The sequence below is a fragment of the Tachyglossus aculeatus genome, chromosome 1 (assembly GCF_015852505.1).
Source record: "Tachyglossus aculeatus isolate mTacAcu1 chromosome 1, mTacAcu1.pri, whole genome shotgun sequence".
Taxonomy (NCBI): domain Eukaryota; kingdom Metazoa; phylum Chordata; class Mammalia; order Monotremata; family Tachyglossidae; genus Tachyglossus; species Tachyglossus aculeatus.
In genome coordinates, this window is record NC_052066.1 from 104,202,125 (window position 1) to 104,225,892 (window position 23,768).

The 23,768-nt window shown below is 42.4% G+C and overlaps 1 protein-coding gene across 1 annotated transcript in view; it reads right to left on the reverse strand.

Moving 5' to 3' along the window:
• NPHP1 (nephrocystin 1) overlaps nucleotides 1-23,768 on the reverse strand; it is a 69,837-nt gene that overhangs the window by 28,419 nt on the left and 17,650 nt on the right. The window contains exons 5-10 of the mRNA XM_038751410.1: nucleotides 13,653-13,854; nucleotides 10,966-11,067; nucleotides 8,726-8,829; nucleotides 8,023-8,065; nucleotides 5,445-5,529; nucleotides 2,255-2,349 (exon numbers count right to left, since the gene is read on the reverse strand). Coding sequence (XP_038607338.1) covers nucleotides 2,255-2,349; nucleotides 5,445-5,529; nucleotides 8,023-8,065; nucleotides 8,726-8,829; nucleotides 10,966-11,067; nucleotides 13,653-13,854 — 631 coding nt within the window. The remainder of the gene's footprint in view (nucleotides 1-2,254; nucleotides 2,350-5,444; nucleotides 5,530-8,022; nucleotides 8,066-8,725; nucleotides 8,830-10,965; nucleotides 11,068-13,652; nucleotides 13,855-23,768) is intronic.

A 23,768-nucleotide genomic window follows, 5' to 3' on the forward strand; every position in this document is an offset into this window, starting at 1 on the left:
TATTACATCCTGATAAAATTAAACCACTTCCTATCATATCCCCCATACACACTCTTGGCAAAGAGCTTTTATCTGCCTATCTCACCTTTTAAACTATAAGCCGCTTGAGGGAGGTAACACGTTTTGCTTCTCTTGTATTCTTCCAGGCACTTAGTACTGTGCTTTTGTTGTCTGTCTCCCCCTTCTAGACTATGAACCCGCTGTTGGGTAGGGACTGTCTGTATATGTTGCCAACTTGTACTTCCCAAGCGCTTAGTACAGTGCTCTACACACAGTAAGCGCTATTTTATTCGTACATATTTATTCTATTTATTTTATTTTGTTAGTACGTTTTGTTTTGTTCTCTGTCTCCCCCTTCTAGACTGTGAGCCCACTGTTGGGTAGGGACCGTCTCTATATGTTGCCAACTTGTACTTCCCAAGCGCTTAGTACAGTGCTCTGCACACAGTAAGCGCTCAATAAATACGATTGAATGAATGAATGAATGCTTCACACCTATTAGACGCTGATTAAATGCCACTGATTGGGGACCCTCAACTCAGACTCACAGCACTTTCATACATATCCATAATTAATTTTCATGCCTGTCTCCCTCTCTAGATTGTAAGCTTCTTGTGGGAAGGGAACATCTCTACCAACTCTGTTATATATTGTACTCTCCCAGTCAGAAATACAATTCAGGCATCGCCTCTTCCTCAGGATCTAGAGGGAGATGAAAGAAGCTTGTTTTGTGACTCTGAAGTGGGTTCCATAGGGCTTACCATGAAATCTAGCTCATGATCAAAGCAAAGGTCCCAGGTGCCTCTCTCCCCGAAACGTTCCTGAATTAAAAGATGGACGGAATCGAATGCCGACAAATACCAGCCTACTAAAAGGACTGTGCCCTGCCATCTAAGGAAGTCGGCCATCGGGATCAGCTGGTTAGCTCCGTTGGTTAGAGCGTGGTGCTAATAACGCCAAGCTCACAGGTTGGATCCCAGTACGGGCCATTTATCTCCCTCTAGACTGTAAGCTCGTTGTGGGCAGGGCATGTGTCTGTATATCATCATCAATCGCATTTATTGAGCGCCTACTGTGTGCAGAGCACTGTACTAAGCGCTTGGGAAGTACAAGTTGGCAACATATAGAGACAGCCCCTACCCAACAGTGGGCTCACAGTCTAAAAGGGGGAGACAGAGAACAAAACCAAACATACTAACAAAATAAAATAAATAGAATAGATATGTACAAGTAAAATAAATCAATAAATAAATAGAGTAATAAATATGTACAAACATATATACATATATACAGGTGCTGTGGGGAAGGGAAGGAGGTAAGGTGGGGGGGATGGAGACAGGCCATTTATCTCCCTCTAGACTGTAAGCTCGTTGTGGGCAGGGCATGTGTCTGTATATTTTTATATTGTACTCTCCCAAGCACTTATTACAGTAACCTGCATACAGTAAGCGCTCAATAAATACAATTGAATGAATGAATGAATACGGAGGGTGGGTTTCCCTTGCTAACATTATCACCTGTATATATGTTTGTACAGATATTTATTACTCTATTTATTTTACTTGTACATATTGACTATTCTATTTATTTTCGACTGTGAGCCCACTGTTGGGTAGGGACTGTCTCTATATGTTGCCAACCTGGACTTCCCAAGCGCTTAGTACAGTGCTCTGCACACAGTAAGCACTCAATAAATACGATTGATTGATTGATTTTGTTAATGATGTGCATCTAGCTTTACCTCTATTTATTCTGATGACTTGACACCTGTCCACATGTTTTGTTTTGTTGTCTGTCCTCCCCCTTCTAGACTGTGAGCCCGTTGTTGGGTAGGGACCGTCTCTATATGTTGCCAACTTGTACTTCCCAAGCGCTTAGTACAGTGCTCTGCACACAGTAAGCGCTCAATAAATACAATTAAATGAATGAAATTGAACGAACCCTGGTAGCCAGCCCTCTGTCCTTAGTTTCTTTGAAACAACAAGATCACAAAACTGGGGCTTCCAAAGCCAAGCTTCCTCACTCCTACGCAATTAAGAAAGCCAAAACAGACTGTTCTCTCTATCGAATGCCAAAGGGATTGTGAATCACGAAGAAGGAGTCCAAGATAAAAGCCACACTATCGTGGGCTGCGCATACTTAAAACCAGAAACCGTTCCTAAATTACACAGCCATTGTATGCCTCTGCACAACAGGAACACAATAATTACTACTGAATGAAATATTTCCATTTTTACACATAATGATGACTTACAGAGCCTTTTTCAGAGTTCCACACCAGATCTCTAAAAGCCAGTTGTGAAGGGCTCAATTCGGGTTGTAGGAAATAACTTGCTCGGAACTGGTTTCCTGCAAAAAAGAAGTACACCTTTTATTTCTTCATTTTTCCCTCTACTACACATTTTTCTTGAGGAGAGAGGGGTGAAAACAGAACAGCCAACACTTTAACATTATTTAAACTTCATTATCAACCAGAGAAGCAACGTGGGCTAGTGGATAGAGCAAGGGCCTGGGATTCGAAAGGACTTGGGTTCTAATCCCAGTTCTGCCACTTATCTGCTGTGTGACCGTGGGTAAGTCACTTCACTTCTCTGCACTTCAGATCCCTCATCTGTAAAATGGGATTAAGACTGTGAGCCCCATGTGGGACAGGGACTGTGTCCAATCTGATTGATTTGTATCTACCCCAGTGCTTACAACAGTGCTTGGCACATAGTAAGCGCTTAACTAATACCATAATTAATTTTTCATTCCTTTAGTTACGGATGTAAAATGGCAAATCCCTAACCCTGAGGATGGATACTAAGGAAGGCAATCCAATACTGGCCTTCCAAACATCCTTAACTGCAATTCTTGGACCCGATAATGGGGTTGTTAGTGTCTTCTGTACTAGCATTTTAGGAAGGGACTATTGGGATTGCTCACAAACAATATAATCCCCGCTTTTGGGAGCTCAGACAGCCACACAAAAAGCAGAAAAGCAATATGAGATTTGAAAGGACTCATGAACATAATTATGGTTTCGATTCTGCATGGAAGTTAATCTGGAAAATTCAAATGCAAAAATAACCTTCTGCCAGAATCAATCAGATATGTCAGGCATACGGGGCTTTTTAGCCTAAAATATTTTAGTAATTCAGGTCAGAGAGCATTTTTAGACTTCAGTTATTTGGGTAATTGATGGGTAGAGAGCTATCAATACAAAAGAGATTTTACTGTCACTCGCAGAAAGCAATAAGGAACTTTTAACTACTAGAAAATGTTTTGCATAAAATTCCTTTCTTACAAAATCTCATTTTACATAGATTTCACTTGATTCCGGCAATTCATTGTGTAGCTTACTAATTCACTAAACTTCTGGCACCGCTAAGTTTTCAAAACTTGACCCCTTCAGATACATTACAAAGAAATCACATGGCACGTAAACTCATATTTTAACCTAAAATGAAACATTTACATGAACTTATTTTTGATGTGCAAAAGAATACTGAAGTCACATATGTTCCCACACTTCAGCTGAATATGCTTTCTATACTGTTTTTGTAATATCAAGATTTGCTTCTTTTTTTTTTTTCAACTGAAGAAATCAGAACATAATACTGCTCTTGGGCTAATCTCTGTAGTGTGAACTATTTTGACCTGCTTTGATTTCTACCGAGAATCTCTTTAGTTTCGTGGTATGAAAACAATATATTAGTCATATTTCGAGAGGTTCATTGACACGAAAAACACAAGTGGAATTACAAACCACATGTCATTTTTTATTGCTTCTTTTACCAATCTATCAATCGATGGCGTTTATTGAGCATTTACTGTGTGAACTTTACTAAGCACTTTACTAAGCACTTGGGAGAATAATAATAATAATAATAATAATGATGGCATTTATTAAGTGCTTACTATGTGCAAAGCACTGTTCTAAGTGCTGGGGAAGTTACAAGGTGATCAGGTTGTCCCACAGGGGGCTCACAGTCTTCATCCCCATTTTACAGATGAGGGAACTGAGGCCCAGAGAAGTGAAGTGACTTCCCCAAAGTCACACAGCTGACAGTTGGCGGAGTTGGAATTTGAACCCATGACCTCTGACTCCAAAGCCCAGGCTCTTTCCACTGAGCCGAGCTGCTTCTCTAATGCAATACAATAATAATTATTATTATGTTAATAATGATAATAATGCAATAAAATGAGAATGCAATACAACAGAGGCGGCAGATATAGTTTCACACTTGAATTTTGTTGTTGTTTTTTTTAAAAAAAACACAGGATTGAGATGAATAGCTATGGGAATTTTAATCAGTAAAATAAAATAGATTTCTGATTTATATAATAGATATCTCCAACTAAACAGGTTTGCTTATTTATACTGCCTAAGCACAAATTTGGCAACAGAAAAACATACAATCTTTAGAAAATAAACAGAAGTCTAAAGGAAGAGACAAGGTAACTTCCCGAGTCTTGCAATTATGTGTGTTAACATATATCACAATTATTATCAGAAGCAACGGGGCCTAATGGATAGAGCTTGGGCCTGAAAGTCAGAAGGACAAGCGTTCTAATCCCAGCTCTGCCACTTGTCTGCTGTGTGACCTTGGACAAGTCATTTCACTTCTCTGTGCCTCCGTTACCTCATCTGTACAATGGGGATGAAGACTGTGAGCCCCATGTGGGACAGGAACTATGTCCAACCCAATTTGCTTGTATCCATCCCAGTGCTTAGAACAGTGCCTGGCACATAGTAAGTACTTAAATACCACAATTATCATTATCATCATCATTATCATTATTATTACTGTTATTCTTAAAATAAGACGGGTACATCATAAGCAGACCAAGACGCTATTGAGGGTCTTTCTAAAAATCAAAAAGGAACTTTTTAAAGCAAGTCTCCTTTAAATTTCCTAGGACAAATTGCTTTTCTCACTCCATGTCTTCCACAGCAGAAAATGTGAACAGTGCTGTCACTTGGGATCTCCCTAAATTATGGACAAAATGGTGAGGTTGGACATGATGTTTTGTTTTGTTGTCTGTCTCCCCCTTCTAGACTGTGAGCCCGCTGTTGGGTAGGGACCGTCTCTAGATGTTGCCAACTTGGACTTCCCAAGCGCTTAGTACAGTGCTCTGCACACAGTAAGCGCTCAATAAATACGACTGAATGAATGAATGAAGAGCCTCATTTGAATTGGTCAAATGACCAAATCCACCATTGAATCTCACCCGAATTCACCATTCTAACCACAGACTACATGACAAAGAGTCAGCACATCCCACTTTTTTTCCGTTACTGAAGACAAGGTTTAACACACAAAAAGCAAGGAACACTGGTGCCTTTCCGAAACAATGCGCACTTACCAAAGTAGCTACCTATGATGAGGTTGTGAAATCTAATCCTTTTTAACGAAAAAAACCCAGCTTATCCAATATAGTTTTGACGCATAAAGCCTTACCTTCTTCTAAAAGTTGAAAGAGTGTTGATGGGCGAAACCCTGCAGGAATAGCTCCCATGGTGGTCAACACGTCGATCGTGTTAACCTGCAAAGATCAGTCGCAAAATCGATTTGAGGGTTTTTAGGTCGCTGTTTCCCCATCCCTCAATTCTTCTTACCCACCTCCTCCCCATCCTCAGAGGGGCAATCCCGGCTCCGCCACATGTCTGCTGTGTGACCTTGGGCAAGTCACTTAACTTCTCTGAGCCTCAGTTCCCTCATCTGCAAAATGGGGATTAAGACTGTGAGCCCCACGTGGGACAACCTGATCACCTTGTATCCCCCCAGCGCTTAGAACGGTGCTTTGCACATAGTAAGCGCTTAACAAATGCCATATAAAAAATACCACCCTTGACACTGAGCTCCAAACAGTATAGGGTGGCAGTATTTTTTACAGTTTTTATGGTGGCATGCTGCCAGTGCTCTGATAATAATAATAATAATAATAATAATAATAATGATAATAATGATAATAATAATGATGGCATTTATTAAGCGCTTACTATGTGCCAAACACTGTTCTAAGCGCTGGTGGGGGGGATACAAGGTGATCAGGTTGTCCCACTTAGGGCTCACAGTCTTAATCCCCATTTTGCAGATGAGATAACAGGCCCAGAGAAGTTAAGTGACTTGCCCAAAGTCACCCAGCTGACAAGTGGCGGAGCCGGGATTAGAACCCATGACCTCAGGCTCCCAAGCCCGTGCTCTTTCAACTGAGCCACGCTGCTTCTCTGATGGCTAAATCACAATAATGCCACTATTTCTGGAGCCCTTCTAGAGGTAACATTGTATGGCGCAGTGGATAACAGAGCATGAATCTGGGAGTCGGAAGGTCATGAGTTCTAATCCCCGGCTCCACCGCCCCATGTCTGCTGGGTGACCTTGGGCAAGTCACTTCATTTCTCCGGGCCTCAATTACTTCATCTGTAAAACGGGAATTGAGACCAAGAGCCCCGCGTGGGACGGGGACTGTGTCCAACCCGATTTGCTTGTCTCCTCTCCAGTGCTGAGTACAGTGCTTGGCACATTACGGGGAAGCAGCATGGCTCATTGGTAAGAGGACGGGTGTTGGAGTCAGAGGTCAGGGGTTCAAATCCCGACTCCGCCAATTGTCAGCTGTGTGACTTTCGGCCAGTCACTTCACTTCTCTGGGCCTCAGTTCCCTCATCTGTAAAATGGGGATGAAGGCTGTGAGCCCCCCGTGGGACAACCTGATTACCTTGTAACCTCCCCACGCTTAGAACAGTGCTTTGCACATAGTAAGTGCTTAATAAATGCCATCATCATCATCACATAGTGAGCGTTTAACAAATACGTGGCTCAGTGGAAAGACCATGAGCTTTCATTCATTCATTCAATAGTATTTATTGAGTGCTTACTGTGTGCAGAGCACTGTACTAAGCGCTTGGGAAGTACAAGTTGGCAACATATATATGAATATATATGAGAATATATATATATGAATCTCAACTACCAACCTTCCTGAGGTGGGGGGCGGAGGGGTTAATGAGGTGGGGTGGGGGTGGGGGGTCATCTGCACAAGATGGGGTTACTTGCCAGGCCCAGGACTTGAGTGTCAGAGGTCATGGGTTCTAATCCTGACTCCACCACTTATCAGCTGTGTGACTTTGGGCAAGTCACTTAACTTCTCTGTGCCTCAGTGACCTCACCTGGAAAATGGGGATTAAGACTGTGAGCCCCATGTGGGACAACCTGATTACCTTGTATCTCCCCCGTGCTTAGAGCAGTGCTTGGCACATAGTAAGCGCTTAACAAATACCAAAATTATTTCCAGCGCTTAGAACAGTGCTTAGCACATAGTAAGCACTTAACAAATGCCACCATTATTATTAGTAGTAGAAGAAAGCACTTAAATGCCATTATTATTATTATTATCACAATCATTATTATTAATTCGTCCCCTTGGGCAGTATCGAACGCAACCTGCCAGCCATCTTGAGACTGTAGCATAGAGAGGGATCCATGCAGAGGCATCTTCATTTCCTCCGACTAAGCAGAAGGGGCTATAAACAGGCAAAGGAGGGGTTTTTGCAGAAAACGTTATCTACAGAATCTATGGTCAGATTAAGGTTCTGGTTGACCCGAAAAGAAGACATCTAATGGGCCTCCCAAGCCAGAATTTGCTTCTCAACTACCAACCTTCCTGAGGTGGGGTTGATGACTTGACACCTGTCCACATGTTTTGTTTTGTTGTCTTGTCTCCCCCCTCTAGATGGTTGGGTAGGAACCGTCTCTTTATGTTGCTGACTTGTACTTCCCAAGCGCTTAGTACAGTGCTCTGCACACAGTAAGTGCTCAATAAATACGATAGAATGAATGAATGAATGACTCAACTTTATGGATGACAATTTAATTACGCAACAACATTTACGGAGCCTCCGCTTTGAGACACGCTAAGGACGAATTTTTCCAAAATGATCTGAGTTCACCTAAGCATAATCGTTCACTAATTCTGCCTAGATGGTTAGGTCACCAAGCATCCGAATGCTTCACGAATAATATAGGAATAAAGACTGACCTCTGTGATAGCTTTTTTGACAGCACTCCAATGAGAATCTGTCCTGGGTGTCAGAAGAGAAGAAGAAAATAGATACCGTGAAGCAGGAATAACCCTTGGGCTGCAAATGAACATGTATCAGCACAACGATGCCATTTCATTTATCCGGTAATTGATGTTTTCGGCAATGAACTGAGGAACTCCAGTTCGGAGTTTTATTGTTTTACAGAAGACACCATGGGAGACGAGATTATTCTCCTTCACTCCAGAGATGCACACAAAGCTACATGACAAATACTGCTTGATTTTTTTGGGGGGCCCAGTCACTCAATCTCCAATTTATGGACAACTTACTGTGTGCAGAGCTCTGCATTTGGGAGAGTACAATAGAACAGAGTTGGGAGAGGCATTTCCTGACCTCCGGGAGCTTACAGTCTAGAGAGATTGCTAGCCCAAAGAACATATGGAAAACAGAACAATAAAATCCACGGCACTGTTTATCCAAAGAGAATATTATTTTATGTACATCCGACATGACTACTACAACCAAGTCAGGACCAGCGAGGTTTGGCGTAAGTATAAAGCGGCAAGAATAGTCTCTGCCACAGACCAAGAGTTAAAATGTCAGCTCAGGTCTCTCCACTTCCAGCTATTTTTGAATAACAAAAACACTTTCGCAGAAGTTTCACTCCATCAACTTTGATGCTTCGCAAACTCAAATCACCTCGGTTTAATTTTGGTCCCATCTGCTGTTTCATCTACCATGTCTATGTCTTCTTCACTTTCCTCTTCACTTGACTCCTGACCTTTCCCTTCTTTATCGTAGGGCTAAAAGTCAAGATTAAAATATGAATTACTTTTTTGCTGTCAGTATAAGCATTTAGAAAAAGACTTGGGGTCTCTAAACTGCCTCACCATACCAAGTGCTCGAAACAGTCAGTTAAACCAAAGCTGGCGATAAATTCCCCATCCCCCTGGACACTCAGTTCATCAAACATATTCACCCTTGAGAACTTAATTCAATCAAAGCAAGAAACTTCAGTTTTCCGGCAACTGAATCCTTGACGTTCATTGCTATCACATTCCGCAAAGGGAAAGGAACTTTTCTGGCCTTTTCTTGACAGCGTTGTAAGGTTTATAAAATTAAATGTGAATGAATCAAAGCAGATTACTACTTAAGAACTCAAGCTTACTCCTCGGGAGGGGAACTAGATAGTTTCTCCAAATATCAACATGTGGTATTTGTGAAGGGCTAAATGTGGTTTTAAAAATAAGTAAGGTAATAAAGAGAAGGGAAAGTCAAGGAAAAAAGTAAACTAAAAGGAATAGGAGAAGCAGTGTAGCTTAGTTGATAGAGGCCTGAAGTCTTAAGGACCTGGGTTCTCCTCGTGGCTCCACCGCTTGTCTGCTGTGTGACTCTGGGCAGTCACTTCACTGCTCTGTGCCTCAGTTACCTTATCTGTAAAATGGGGATTAAGACTGTGAGCCCACATATGGACTATGTCCAACCTGATTCACCTGTATGTCCCCAAGCGCTTAGCGACTGGCACATAATAAATGCTTAACAAATACCGTGAAAAAAAAAAAGGGCCGAGTATCTAAATCACTGTGTGTATGTATGCTGTGTGTATGTAGAGAAGCAGCTTGGCTCAGTGGAAAGAGCCCGGGCTTTGGAGTCAGAGGTTCAAACCCCGGCTCCGCCAACTGTCAGCTGTGTGACTTTGGGCAAGTCACTTCACTTCTCTGGGCCTCAGTTATCTCATCTGTAAAATGGGGACTAAGACTGAGCCCCCATGGGACAACCTGATCACCTTGTAACCTCCCCAGCACTTAGAACAGTGCTTTGCACATAGTAAGCGCTTAATAAATGTTATTATTATTATTATTATTTAATTTTTTAAAATATTGATTTATTGTTCTGGCCTTTTAATAATAATACCTTGCATTTGTAGTGTGTTTTTACTTTTCCAAAGCACATTGACATGGTACGGGAATAGTATCCAACCTGATTATCTTATATCTACCCCAGCTCTTAGTACAGTGCTTGGCACATAGTAAGTGCTTAACGAGTACCACAGTTATTACTGTCATCATCTATGTTATAGTCTCCTCCTTATGACGTAAGGAAAAGCAGATGGCATCAACCTCCCTTTTTAGATGAGGAAACTGAGATAAACAGCATGTGAATGAGTTGCCTAAAGTCACACAGCAGGCCGGTAATAGAGCTGGGAAACAGCACAGCCAAATGTAACGAACCCGGGCCCGGGGTGGGTAGACCTCACTTTTAATCCTAGCTCTGCCACTTCCCAGCTGCGTGACCTTGCACAAGTAATTTCAGCTCTTAATGCCTCAGTTTCCTCACCCGTAAAATGGGGATTAAGCCCGTGAGCCCCACGTGGGACATGGACCGTGTCCAACCTGGTTACTTTGTATCTTCCCAAGGGCTTAGAGTAGCACCAGGCAAATAATAAGAGCTTAACAAATACCATTTAACACGCAAACACTTTCCCTCTCTATGTCTCAGTTTCCTCATCTGACCCTGGGAGCCTCGTACGGGACAAGGACTGTGTGTTATGCCAACCTGTTAATCTTATATCTACCCCAGAGCTTAGGACACAGTAAGCACACAACAAATACCTTCTATTATTATTATTATTGTTACTACTAACTGGGGCTAAAACCTAGGTCTCTTGTCTCCCAATCACAACTATGCTGTTCTGCCTTTTAATTGGGATTAGTTTCAATAGCATCCTCTAATGCCTTCTTACAGTATACACCACAGGACTGATTTCCTTTTGGGTGTTTTACGTGAAAAGGATTTTTTAAATTTTCTCTAGAGTCCTTTGAAATTTAATCACACTCCATATCCCGCAGAAGTTTGCCGCTATGCTGAAGGGAAATGCTGCCAAAAATGGCCGGGACCAAAAAGACAATGAAAAGAGAAGAATTCACAAACATGCTAACCTCCAGGTAGGTTTTGGGAACGATGCCTTGGCTTCCGTTGGAGTTTTTGGCTAGCCACCAACCATCTGGTTTCTTTTCAAGTATCAGGAGAACCTCACTTTTCTTCAAGAGAAATAAGCTCCGTAAATTCACAAATTGTCAGGTGTCAAAATAGGAGATATGCTTCATACTTGCTATTAATTCTGATCCTTACCAAAAGCTTTTCCTCGATATATTATGATTTATTAAGTCAGCTGTAGTAGCCACTGAGAAGATTCAAAAATTTAGCCTCTACACTAAAGGCTTCAAAGCTTGACAGGACACATGTCCCTGTTCACACAAGCACACTCAATCAGTGGTACCTCAGTTAATCAATAGGATTTATTAAGCGCTTACTGTGCGCAGAGCACTGCACTAAGCACCTGGGAGAGTATATTGCAATAGAGTTGGCAGACTTGTTTGCCCGCAAACTTACAGCCTAGTGGGTGAGACAGACATTAATACAAATACATAATTTACAGATATTCTTTCATTCATTCAATCACATTTATTGAGCGCTAACTGTGTGCAGAGCACTGTACTAAGCACTTGGGAAGTACAGGTTGGCAACATATAGAGGCAGATATGTACAAAAGCACTGTGGGGCTGAGGGTGGGGTGAATTCCAAATGCCCAAAGGGCACAGATTCACTCTCATAATCCCATGAGAATGTATTTCAACTAGAAAAATATCTGGATTCTTAAACTTTGTATGCTATTTTTCCATTTCAGTGAAGTAACTGAGAACTGAAAAGGGACATTTTCAAGTAGTAACTGAAAAAAACTACAGCGCTTGGCAAATAGTAAGCGCTTGACAAATACCAACATTATTACTATTAAAAAAATAGTGAATTTATGTACATGCTATGTATATACATACTATCTACATAAGTACATACTATGTACTTATGAGAAGCAGTGTGGCTCAGAGAAGCAGCATGGCTCAGTGGAAAGAGCCCGGGCTTTGGAGTCAGAGGTCATGGGTTCAAATCCCGGCTCTGCCACTTGTCAGCTGTGTGACTTTGGGCAAGTCACTTCACTTCTCTGGGCCTCAGTTACCTCATCTGGAAAATGGGGATTAAGACTGTGAGCCCCCCGTGGGACAACCTGATCACTTGGTAACCTCCCCAGCGCTTCGAACAGTGCTTTGCACATAGTAAGCACTTAATAAATGCCATTGTTATTATTATGTACTGACAAACAGAATGGTTGAATGCTTAAAAGTTTCTTTGTGAGAGAGGTTTTACCTAATCCAGGAGACCTTCCCAGAGTAAACCCTCTTTTCCCTGGCTCCCTCTCCCTTCCCTTTTAGACTGTGAGCCCACTGTTGGGTAGGGACTGTCTCCACATGTTGCCAACTTGTACTTCCCAAGCGCTTAGTACAGTGATCTGCACACAGTAAGCACTCAATAAATATGATTGATTGATTGATTGATCTAAGCTTCTGGACCACTAAGCCCTTAGTACAGTGCTCTGCACACAGTAAGCGCTCAATAAATACGATTGAATGAATGAATAACCTTTGAGGGCATTTGCCCCATCGTCAGTCCGCCAGCACTTCAGCATGTATCTTTAAATCACATAGTATAAATTATTTATTTATATTAATGTCTGTCTCCCCTTCCAGACTTCAAGCTCGTTGTGTGCGGCAACTGGGTCTACCAACTCTATTGTACTGTACTCCCTACCACTTAGTTCAGTGCTCTGCTCATAGTGAGTACTCAGTAAATACCCCTCACTGATGGTGCTGACGATGACGAGATTATTTTATATTATTTTGATCAAAGGCCTAGTAGATGAGATTCTCAGACTATGGAGTTCAAGGGTGAATACTGGTCAAGTCTTCAAAACATGCAATTTTTTTGCTCCTCTTCTTCCTGGATAAGGGTTTTCACCACCCTCTTAGGTTACACCTCCTATTTTCCCAACCATTCCAGGATGACTAGCTCAGCTGAGCTTGCTGAAGGAGAGCTCCAGAGCCGATTTTAAGGGTTTCCCCAGGAAGAACTGCTCCATGGCAGGAGAAATGCTGACTCTCACCATCCCCACTAGCACGGACTCTGAGCATCTACTCTCCCGAGGAGCCAAAGTTCGCACATAAAATGACCGAATAGTGAAAAGAGAGTGAGCTAAATAATACTCCAGGATGGGCAATTAAATCAATAACAAATAAATATGCAAGTGCTAAGAGTACTGAGGTGGCGTATCTGAAAAATGGGAGCGGGGACAAGAAGGGGGTTAAGGTGCCACAGAAACAGAACTGCAAGAATAGACCCAGAATCCAGCTCAAGTCTCAAACTCAGATCTCCTTTATTCAAACTATACGGCCCTCCTAAACCCTTGCTTGCTCATCCTTAAAACTTTTTCAGCAAAATTCAGAATATTTGCTGCTATCATCGTTGATACGTATATTTTGGTTTTGCTCACAGGCGAGCTGCCTACCTCCTAAAGATTTCCTTTCACTTTTTTCCCTTTAACCATCTTTGTGGATTAAATGTTTTCCTCTAGTGCAAAGACAGACTAGCTCAAAAAGTACCAAATTTTAACCTTCTTCCATAAATTAAGTAGCTCGATGACAGCTTTTTCATTAAATAGAATGAGCGTGCTTTCATCCTAGATATTGGAAACTGCATAAATGTCCAATGACAAAGTTCCAAAGTTATATTTTACCTTAATTGTGAGGTCGCCCTCTTGCTGAGCAACAAAGTCACCAATTGCCATATATTTATTTATATCTGGATTCTCTTCATCAGCTTCATCTTCCTCTTCGTCTGTTTCTTCCTCATCTGAACTTTCTTCACTTTCTTCACTTTCATCTTCATCTTCTTCTTCCTCCTCTTGTTCTGTCTGATCATTACTAAGTTCCCCATCTCTGCAAAGAATCGTCATATTGAGTTATTATCATTTGAAGAGATTAAATTATTCCTACTCGGTGTAAAACAGTGTTAAAGAACTTTAGTAGTAGTAACAATAATAATAGCATTTATTAAGTTCTCTCCATATGTCACTGTGTGATGGAGTAGATTCAAAATAAATAGACTGGACACAATAGCTCTCCCTCCCAGGGCTTATAATATAAAAGGTAGGAAGAACAGATATCTTATTCCCATTTTATAGTTGAAAAAACTGAAGCCCAAAGAAGTGACTTGCCCAAGGTTTTAGCAGAGCCAGAACTAGAACCTAGGTGTCCTGGCTGCTTCCCCTGCTCTATTAGACCACATTCAATCATTCCTTCATTCAATCGTATTTATTGAGCGCTTACTATGTGCAGAGAACTGTACTAAGCACTTGGGAAGTACAAGTTGGCAACATATAGAGACCGTCCCTACCCAACAGTGGGCTCACAGTCTAGAAGGGGGAGACAGACAACAAAACAAAACATGTTAACAAAATAAAATAAAAAGAATAAATATGTACAAGTAAAATAGAGTAATAAATATGTACAAACATATATACAGATGTGGGAACTGAGGCCCAGAGAAGGTAAGTGGCTTGCCCAAAGTCACCCAGCTGACAAGTGGTGAGCCGGGATTAGAACCCACGACCTCCGACTCCCAAGCCCGGGCTCTTTCCACTGAGCCACACTGCTTCTGTGTCACGTGGGACAACCTGATTGCCTTGTATCTACCCCAGCGCTTGGAACAGTGCTCGGCACATAGTAAGCGCTTAACGGATGCCATCATTATTAGCACTACCTGTATATATGTTTGTACGTATTTATTACTCTTTCTTTATTTTTACTTGGACATATTTATTCTATTTATTTTATTTTGTTAATATGTTTTGTTTTGTTGTCTGTCTCCCCCTTCTAGACTGTGAGCCCGCTGTTGGGTAGCGACTGTCACTATATCATCATCATCATCATCAATCGTATTTATTGAGCGCTTACTGTGTGCAGAGCACTAAGCACTTGGGAACTACAAGTTGGCAACATATAGAGACAGTCCCTACCCAACAGTGGGCATATCTTGCCAACTTGTACTTCCCAAGCGCTTAGTACAGTGCTCTGCACACAGTAATAGCTCAATAAATACGATTGAATGAATATACAGGTGCTGTGGGGAGGGGAAGGAGGTAAGGCGGGGGGGGATGGGGAGGGGGGAGAGGAAGGAGGGGGCTTAGTCTGGGAAGGCCTCCTGGAGGAGGTGAGCTCTCAGTAGGGCTTTGAAGGGAGGAAGAGAGCTTCTTATATTTACTCAATCAATGGTATTTCCTTATATTTACTCAATCAATGGTATTTCTTTTTTTATGGTATTTGTTAAGCACTTACTACGCATCAAATGCTGTTCTAAGCACTGAAGTAGGTACAATCTAATGAGGCTGTCCCTCTGCCACATGGGGCTCACCAAGTAGGAGGGATAACAGGTATCCCCATTTTACAGTCGAGCAAACTGAGGCACAGAAGTTCATTCATTCATTCAATCGTATTTATTGAGCGCTTACTGTGTGCAGAGCACTGTACTAAGCGCTTGGAAAGTACAAGCTGGCAACATATAGAGACGGTCCCTATCCAATTGTGGGCTCACATTCTAGAAGAGCGGGCTCACAGTCTAGAAATCTAGAAGTTAAGTGACTTACCAAAGGTCACACAGCAAGCAATTGGTCGGGCCAGAATTAGAACCTAGGTCCTTCTGACGCTCAGGCCCAGGCTCTCTTCACTAGACCACACTGCTTCTTATCTTTACTGAGTGCAGAGCACAGTACTAAGCGCATGGGAGAGTGCAATACCGCAGAATTGGAAGACATAGTCCTGCCCATGATGAGCTTAAAGTCCAGAGGGAGAGACGGACGAATCAAAATAAAGAAATAAATTAGGGCTATGTACAGATGTGCTGTGGAACGGAAGGTGTAGATAATACAGAAGGGAGAGGGAGTTGGACTGACAAACAGAATGGTTGAAGGCTTTAAAGTTTTCTTGTGAGAGAGGTCTTACCTGATCCAGGAGAGTAAACCCTCTTTTCCCCAGCTCCCTCCCCCTTCTGAATCATCTGAACAAGTAAAACCCCTGGACAAGTAAGCCCTTAGTACAGTGCTCTGCACACAGTAAGCGCTCAATAAATATCTCTTGGAGGCTTCCCGTCACTCAACCCTACAACTAACCAGGGGTTGAATAAAAGGGGACAACTGATTTTCTTCTTCCCTTACACTAGAGAATCCGGTTCCGCCCAAATCTTTGAAGGTTAAGACGGAATTAGTCTGCCCCAGTGCCCCAGAGAAGCAGCGTGGACTACTGGATAGACCACAGGCCTGGCAGTCGGAAGGACCTGAGTTCTAGTCCCGGGTCCGGCCCTTTTCTGCTGTGTGATCTTGGGCAGGTCGCTTAACTTTTCTGTGCCTCGCTTACCTCATCTGCAAAATGGGGATTAAAACTGTGAGGCCCCGGTGGGACAGGGACTGTGCCCAAATTGATTCTCCCCCTTTTAGACTGTGAGCCCACTATTGGGTAGGGACTGTCTCTATATGTTGCCAACTTGTACTTCCCAAGCGCTTAGTACAGTGCTCTGCACACAGTAAGTGCTCAATAAATACAATTGATGATGATGATGATGATTAGCTTGTATTCACCTCAGCACTTAGAACAGTGCCTGGCACATCGTAAGCACTAAAGAAGCAGCGTGGCTCGGGGAAAGAGCCCGGGCTTTGGAGTCAGAGGTCATGGGTTCAAACCCTGACTCTGCCACTTAGCTGTGCGACTTTGGGCAAGTCACTTAACTTCTCTGTGCCTCGGTTCTGTTATCTGTAAAGTGGGGTTTAAGACTGTGAGCCACCGTGGGACCTGATCACCTTGTAACTTTCCCAGCACTTAGAACAGTGCTTTGCACATAGTAAGCGCTTAATAAATGCCATCATCATCATTATTATTATTATTATTAATACCACAATTACTATTATTCATTCATTCATTCAACCGCATTTATTGAGCACTTACTGTATGCAGAGCACTGTACTAAGCGCTTGGGAAGTACAAGTTGGCAACATATAGAGACGGTCCCTACCCAACAGCAGGCTCACAGTCTAGAAGGGGGAGGCAGACAACAAAACAAAACATGTAGACAGGTGTCAAAGTCATCAGAACAAATAGAATTAAAGCTATATGCACATCATTATTATTATTATTTTTCTGGGGGCCCACCCAACCCCAGAAGATGCCTGATCCTATAAACAGGTGGTTCTAGAGAATCCCTGTGGAAGTCCCAATGGATTGATTCAGTCCAGGATTCCACACTCTGCTGAGTTAAACGCTTAGTCCAGTGCTCTGCACATAGTAAGTGCTCAATAAATGCGATTGAATGAATGAATGGAACAGTAATGTGTCCCAAAATGCTTTGGGAGGCCACCCATTCATTCATTCATTCAATCGTATTTATGGAGCGCTTACTGTGTGCAGAGCACTGTACTAAGCTCTTGGGAAGTACAAGTTGGCAACATATAGAGACGGTCCCTACCCAACAGTGGGCTCACAATCTAGAAGGAGGAGACAGAGAATCAATCAATCAGTCAATCATATTTATTGACTGCTTACAGTGTGCAGAGCACAACACTAAGCGCTTGGGAAGTACAAGTTGGCAACATATAGAGACAGTCCCTACCCAACAGTGGGCTCACAGTCTAGAAGGGGGAGACAGAGAATCAATCAATCATATTTATTGGGTGCTTACTGTGTGCAGAGCACTGCACTAAGCGCTTGGGAAGTACAAGTTGGCAACATATAGAGACGGTCCCTACCCAACAGTGGGCTCACAGTCTAGAAGGGGGAGACAGAGAATCAATCAATCAGTCAATCATATTTATTGAGCGCTTACTGTTTGCAGAGCACTGCACTAAGTGCTTGGGAAGTACAAGTTGGCAACATATAGAGACAGTCCCTACCCAACAGTGGGGGCTTACAGTCTAAAAGGGGGAGAGAGAGAACAAAACCAAACATATCAACAGAATAAAATAAATAGAATAAATATGTACAAGTAAAATAAATAGAGTAATAATAGAGTAATAAATAGAGTAATAAATAGAGTAATAGAGTAATTTATGTGCATATACAATGCCATTTATCAAGTTGTTGTTGTCTTATGCTGTCGTGTCCGACCCTCAGTGACGCCGTGGACACGTCTCTCCCAGAACGCCCTACTTTCATCGGGGAGTGGATCCATGGAGCTTCCTTGGTAAAAACGCTGAAGCGGTTTACGATTGCCGCCTTCTGCACAGTAAACCTGGGTCTCTGCCCTCGAATTCCTCCCACGCCGCTGCTGCCCAGCACAGGTGAGTTTTGACTTGTAGCAGATTGCCTGCCACTGGCTAGCCACTGCCCAAGCTAGGAATGGAATGGTTTTTTCCTCTACTTGACTCTCCCTCCCATAGTCAAGAATGGTAGCGTACTGGAAACCCTCCAGGTGCGACCCTGAGAGGTGCATCTATCATGTACTTATATAAGTATATATACTTATACTTATTATACGATCATATATTAATTAACAGTATATATATAATGTATATTAACTAATTATAGCTATACTTATAAGTACTTATAATAAGTGCTTATTATAAGTACTTATAAGTATAGCTATAATTCTATTTATTCTGATGATTTTGACACCTGTCTACATGTTTTGTTTTCTAGACTGTGAGCCCGTTGTTGGGTAGGGACCGTCTCTATACGTTGCCGACCGGCACTTCCCAAGCGCATAGTACAGTGCTCTGCTTAGTACAGTAAGCGCTCAATAAATATGATTGAATGAATGAATGAATGAATGAAAGTACTTACTCTGTATCACGCAATATGCTAAGCACTAGGAGGGATACAAAATGAATAGACCCAATCTCTGCTCCACATGGGGCTCATTTTATGTGTACATAGATAGACGGGATAAAAAGACTGCAAAGGACCAGAAGGCCCCGCACATCTTTCAATGGTAAAAGGGTAACTTGATGTTCTGGACTCCCTGGAGGCGGAACAGGGGTCAATAATAATAATAAAGATGGTATTTGTTAAGCGCTTACTCTGTGCAAAGCACTGTTCTTTGCTTTCAAAGAACAAGGGTCAAGGCAACAGACCTTGAATCATTTATTCATTCAATCGTATTTATTGAGCGCTTACTGTGTGCAGAGCGCTGGACTAAGCGCTTGGGAAGTACAAGCTGGCAACACAAAGAGATGGTTCCTACCCAACAATGGGCTCACAGTCTGGAAGGGGGAGATAGACAACAAAACAAAACATGTGGACAGGTGTCAAGTCATCAGAATAAATAGAAGTAAAGCTAGATGCACCTCATTAACAAAATAAATAGAACAGTAAATATGTTCAAGTAAAATAAATAGAGTAATAAATCTATACAAACATATATACAGGTGCTGCGGGGAGGGGAAGGAGGTAGGTACATCAGATGCACGTCATTAACAAAATAAATAGAACAGTAAATATGTACAAGTAAAATAAAAAGAGTAATAAATCAGCAGTACTGGTTGTATGGATGCAGGCTACCTCGGGAAGCAGCGTGGCTCAGTGGAAAGAGCCCGGGCTTTGGAGTCAGGGGTCATGGGTTCAAATCCCCGCTCCGCCAATTGTCAGTTGTGTGACTTTGGACAAGTCACTTAACTTCTCTGGGCCTCAGTTCCCTCATCTGGAAAATGGGAATTAAGACTGTGAGCCCCCTGTGGGACAACCTGATCACCTTGTAACCTCCCCAGCGCTTAGAACAGTGCTTTGCACATAGTAAGTGCTTAACAAATGCCATTATTATTATTATTACCCAGAACATTTCTTATAATCAGTCCTTTATCATCCACCCACTCCCGCACCCTACGGCTCTGCGAAATGGCCCTCTCGGATTCAGTTTGTTCGAACGTCGTTTCACCTGTCTCCACCTCTTCGCTTCCAACAGGATCGTCGGCTAGGGAATCCCCTCCCATTCTTTGGACAAGATTGAGTTAGAGATTCATTCATTCATTCATTCAATCGCATTTATTGAGCGCTTACTGTGTGCAGAGCACTGTACTAAATGCTTGGGAAGTACAAGTTGGCAACATATAGATGACAATCACTAATTACTCTCCCCTCTTTCAAAGCTTATTGAAGGCACACCTTGTCCAAGATGCCTTCCCTAAACCCTCCTTTCCTCTTATCCCTCTCCCTTCTGCCTCACCCTGACCTGCTCCCTTTATAATAATAATAATAATAATGGCATTTATTAAGTGCTTACTATGTGCAAAGCACTGCTCTAAGTGCTCAGGAGGTTACAAGGTGATCAGGTTGTCCCACGGGGGGCTCACAGTCTTAATCCCCATTTTTACAGATGAGGTCACTGAGGCCCAGAGAATAATAATAATAATAATAATGTTGGCATTTGTTAAGCGCTTACTATATGCAAAGCACTGTTCTAAGCACTGGGGGGGATAAAAAGTGATCAGGTTGTCCCACGTGGGGCTCACAGTCTTAATCCCCATTTTACAGATGAGGTAACTGAGGCTCAGAGAAGTTAAGTGACTTGCCCAAGGTCACACAGCTGACAATTGGTGGAGCCGGGATTTGAACCCATGACCTCTGACTCCAAAGCCCAGGCTCTTTCCACTGAGCCACACTGCTTCTCACCCCGCCTCCCAGCTCCGCAGCACTTATGTACTTATCTACAATTTTATTTTTATTAATGGCTGTCTTCCCCTCTAGACTGTAAGCTCGTGTGGGTAGGGAATGCATCTGCTGTATTGTTGCACTGTACTCTGCCGAGTGCTTAGTACAGTGCTAGGCACGCAGTAAGTGCTCAATAAATACAATCGCCTGACTGACTACGCTAGTGGCTTCAAAAGTTGCACCGCACCGAGCTGATCCCTGCAGGATTACTCGGGTCCCTATCGTTCGGTTAAGCGGCATAACTGGGCATCAGTTGACAGCCACCTCTCAATATCACTGCTCTCATTCATTCGCTCATTCAATTGTATTTAATAATAATAATAATAATAATGACATTTATTAAGCGCTTACTATGTTCAAAGCACTGTTCTAAGCGCTGGGGAGGCTACAAGGTGACCAGGTTGTCCCACGGGGGGCTCACAGTCTTAATCCCCATTTTACAGATGAGGGAACTGAGGCCCAGAGAAGTGAAGTGGCTTGCCCCAAGTCACACAGCTGACAACTGGAGGAGCCGGGATTTGAACCCATGACCTCTGACTCCAAAGCCCGGGCTCTTTTCCATTGAGCCACGCTGCTTCTCTTATTTATTGAGCACTTACCGTGTGTAGAGCACTGTACTAAGCTCTTGGAAAGTACAACTTGGCAACTTAGAGAGACAGTCCCTACCCAACAACACGCTCATTGACCCCAACACCTAGCATCACAGGTTAAAACTCTACAGACTATACAAAAACACACCCTTTGGACAAAATTACTATTTCAATCTCTGTCTTCCTTTGGTATAATGTTGCCTCTTTTTGCCTCCCCTAGATACCGGCTCTAATAATGGCATTTATTTATTAAGCGCTTACTATGTGCAAGGCACTGTTCTAAGCGCTGGGGAGGTTACAAGGTGATCAGGTTGTCCCACGGGGGGGCTCACAGTCCTAATCCCCATTTTACAGATGAGTTAACTGAGGCCCAGAGAAGTGAAGTGACTTGCCCCAAGTCACACAGCTGACAAGTGGTGGAGCCGGGATTTGAACCCATGACCTCTGACTCCAAAGCCCGGGCTCTTTCCACTGAGCAATGCTGCTTTTTCACGCTGCTGTACCCTAGCCCTCTCAATCCTGAGTGTCACCAGCGTGACTGAGCATGTTAAAGTGGTCACAAAATGACAATCTGCCTTGGTAGAGGACAACAGTAAAGGCTGATGGATATTATTGATAATAATAATAATAATAATGGTATTTGTTATGCGCTTACTATGTGCCAAACACTGTTCTAAGCGCTGGGGGCGATACAAGGTGATCAGGTTGTCCCACATGGGGCTCACAGTCTTTATCCCCATTTTCCAGATGAGGTCACTGAGGCACAGAGAAGTTAAGTGACTTGCCCAAGGTCACACAGCTGACAAGTGGTGGAGTCGGGATTCGAACCCGCGATCTCTGACTCCAAAGCCCGGGCTCTTTCCACTGAGCCCTGGTTTCTCCATAGTCGATCGTCAGTCGGTCAATCATATTTACTGAGTGCTTACTGGGTACACAGCACTGTACTAAGCGCTTGGAAGAGTACAATAGAACAATAAACAATCAATCAATCAATTGTATTTATTGAGCGCTTACTGGGTGCAGAGCACTGTACTAAGCGCTTGGGAAGTACAAGTTGGTTTGTCTAGATTTATTACTCTATTTATTTTATTTGTACATAGTTACCGTTCTATTTATTTTGTTAATGATGTGCAGCTAGCTTTACTTCTATTTATTCTGATGACTTGACGCCTGTCCACATGTTTTGTTTTGTTGTCTTGTCTCCCCCCTCTAGACTGTGAGCCCGTTGTTGGGTAGGAACCGTCTCTTTACGTTGCCGACTTGTACTTCCCAAGCGCTTAGTACAGTGCTCTGCACACAGTAAGCGCTCAATAAATACGATAGAATGAATGAATGAACATATAGAGACAGTCCCTACCCAACAGTGGGCTCACAGTCTAAAAGGGGGAGACGGAGAACAAAACCAAACACACTAACAAAATAAAATAAATAGAATAGATATGTACAAATAAAATAGAGTAATAAATATGTACAAACGTATATACATATATACAGGATGGGCCGGTTCATATAAACAGACACGTTCCCTCCCCACGACGAGAGGGACTGAGTCACACCTAGATTTCACCGACTTATTTTGCTTGTCTTGATAGTTTTGAGAGTTTCCTGATGTAAGCACCATAGTAAGCGCTTAACAAATGCCATTATTATTATTATTAAGCAGAACACAACTTTTTCTCAGGCCGGGCCAACGAAAATCAATCAATCAATCAATCAATCGTATTTATTGAGCGCTTACTGTGCGCAGAGCACTGGACTAAGCGCTTGGGAAGTACAAGTTGGCAACATATAGAGACGGTCCCTACCCAACAGTGGGCTCACAGTCTAAAAGGGGGAGATGGAGAACAAAACCAAACATACTAACAAAATAAAATAAATAGAATAGATATGTACAAGTAAAATAAATAAATGAATAAATAAATAGAGTAATAAATACGTACAAATGTATATACATATATACAGGATGGGCCGGTTCATATAAACAGACACGTTCCCTCCCCACGACGAGAGGGACTGAGTCACACCTAGATTTCACCGACTTATTTTGCTTGTCTTGATAGTTTTGAGAGTTTCCTGATGTAAGCACCATAGTAAGCGCTTAACAAATGCCATTATTATTATTATTAAGCAGAACACAACTTTTTCTCAGGCCGGGCCAACGAAAATCAATCAATCAATCAATCAATCGTATTTATTGAGCGCTTACTGTGTGCAGAGCACTGGACTAAGCGCTTGGGAAGTCCAAGTTGGCAACGTATAGAGACAGTCCCTATCCAACAGTGGGCTCACAGTCTAAAAGGGGGAGACGGAAAACAAAACCAAACATACTAACAAAATAAAATAAATAGAATAGATATGTACAAGTAAAATAAATAAATGAATAAATAGAGTAATAAATATGTACAAGCGTATATACATATATACAGGATGGGCCGGATCATATAAACAGACACGTTCCCTCCCCACGATGAGAGGGGGAGGCAGGCACTGAGTCACACCTAGATTTCACCGACTTATTTTGCTTGTCTTGATAGTTTTGAGAGTTTCCTGATGTAAGCACCATAGTAAGAGCTT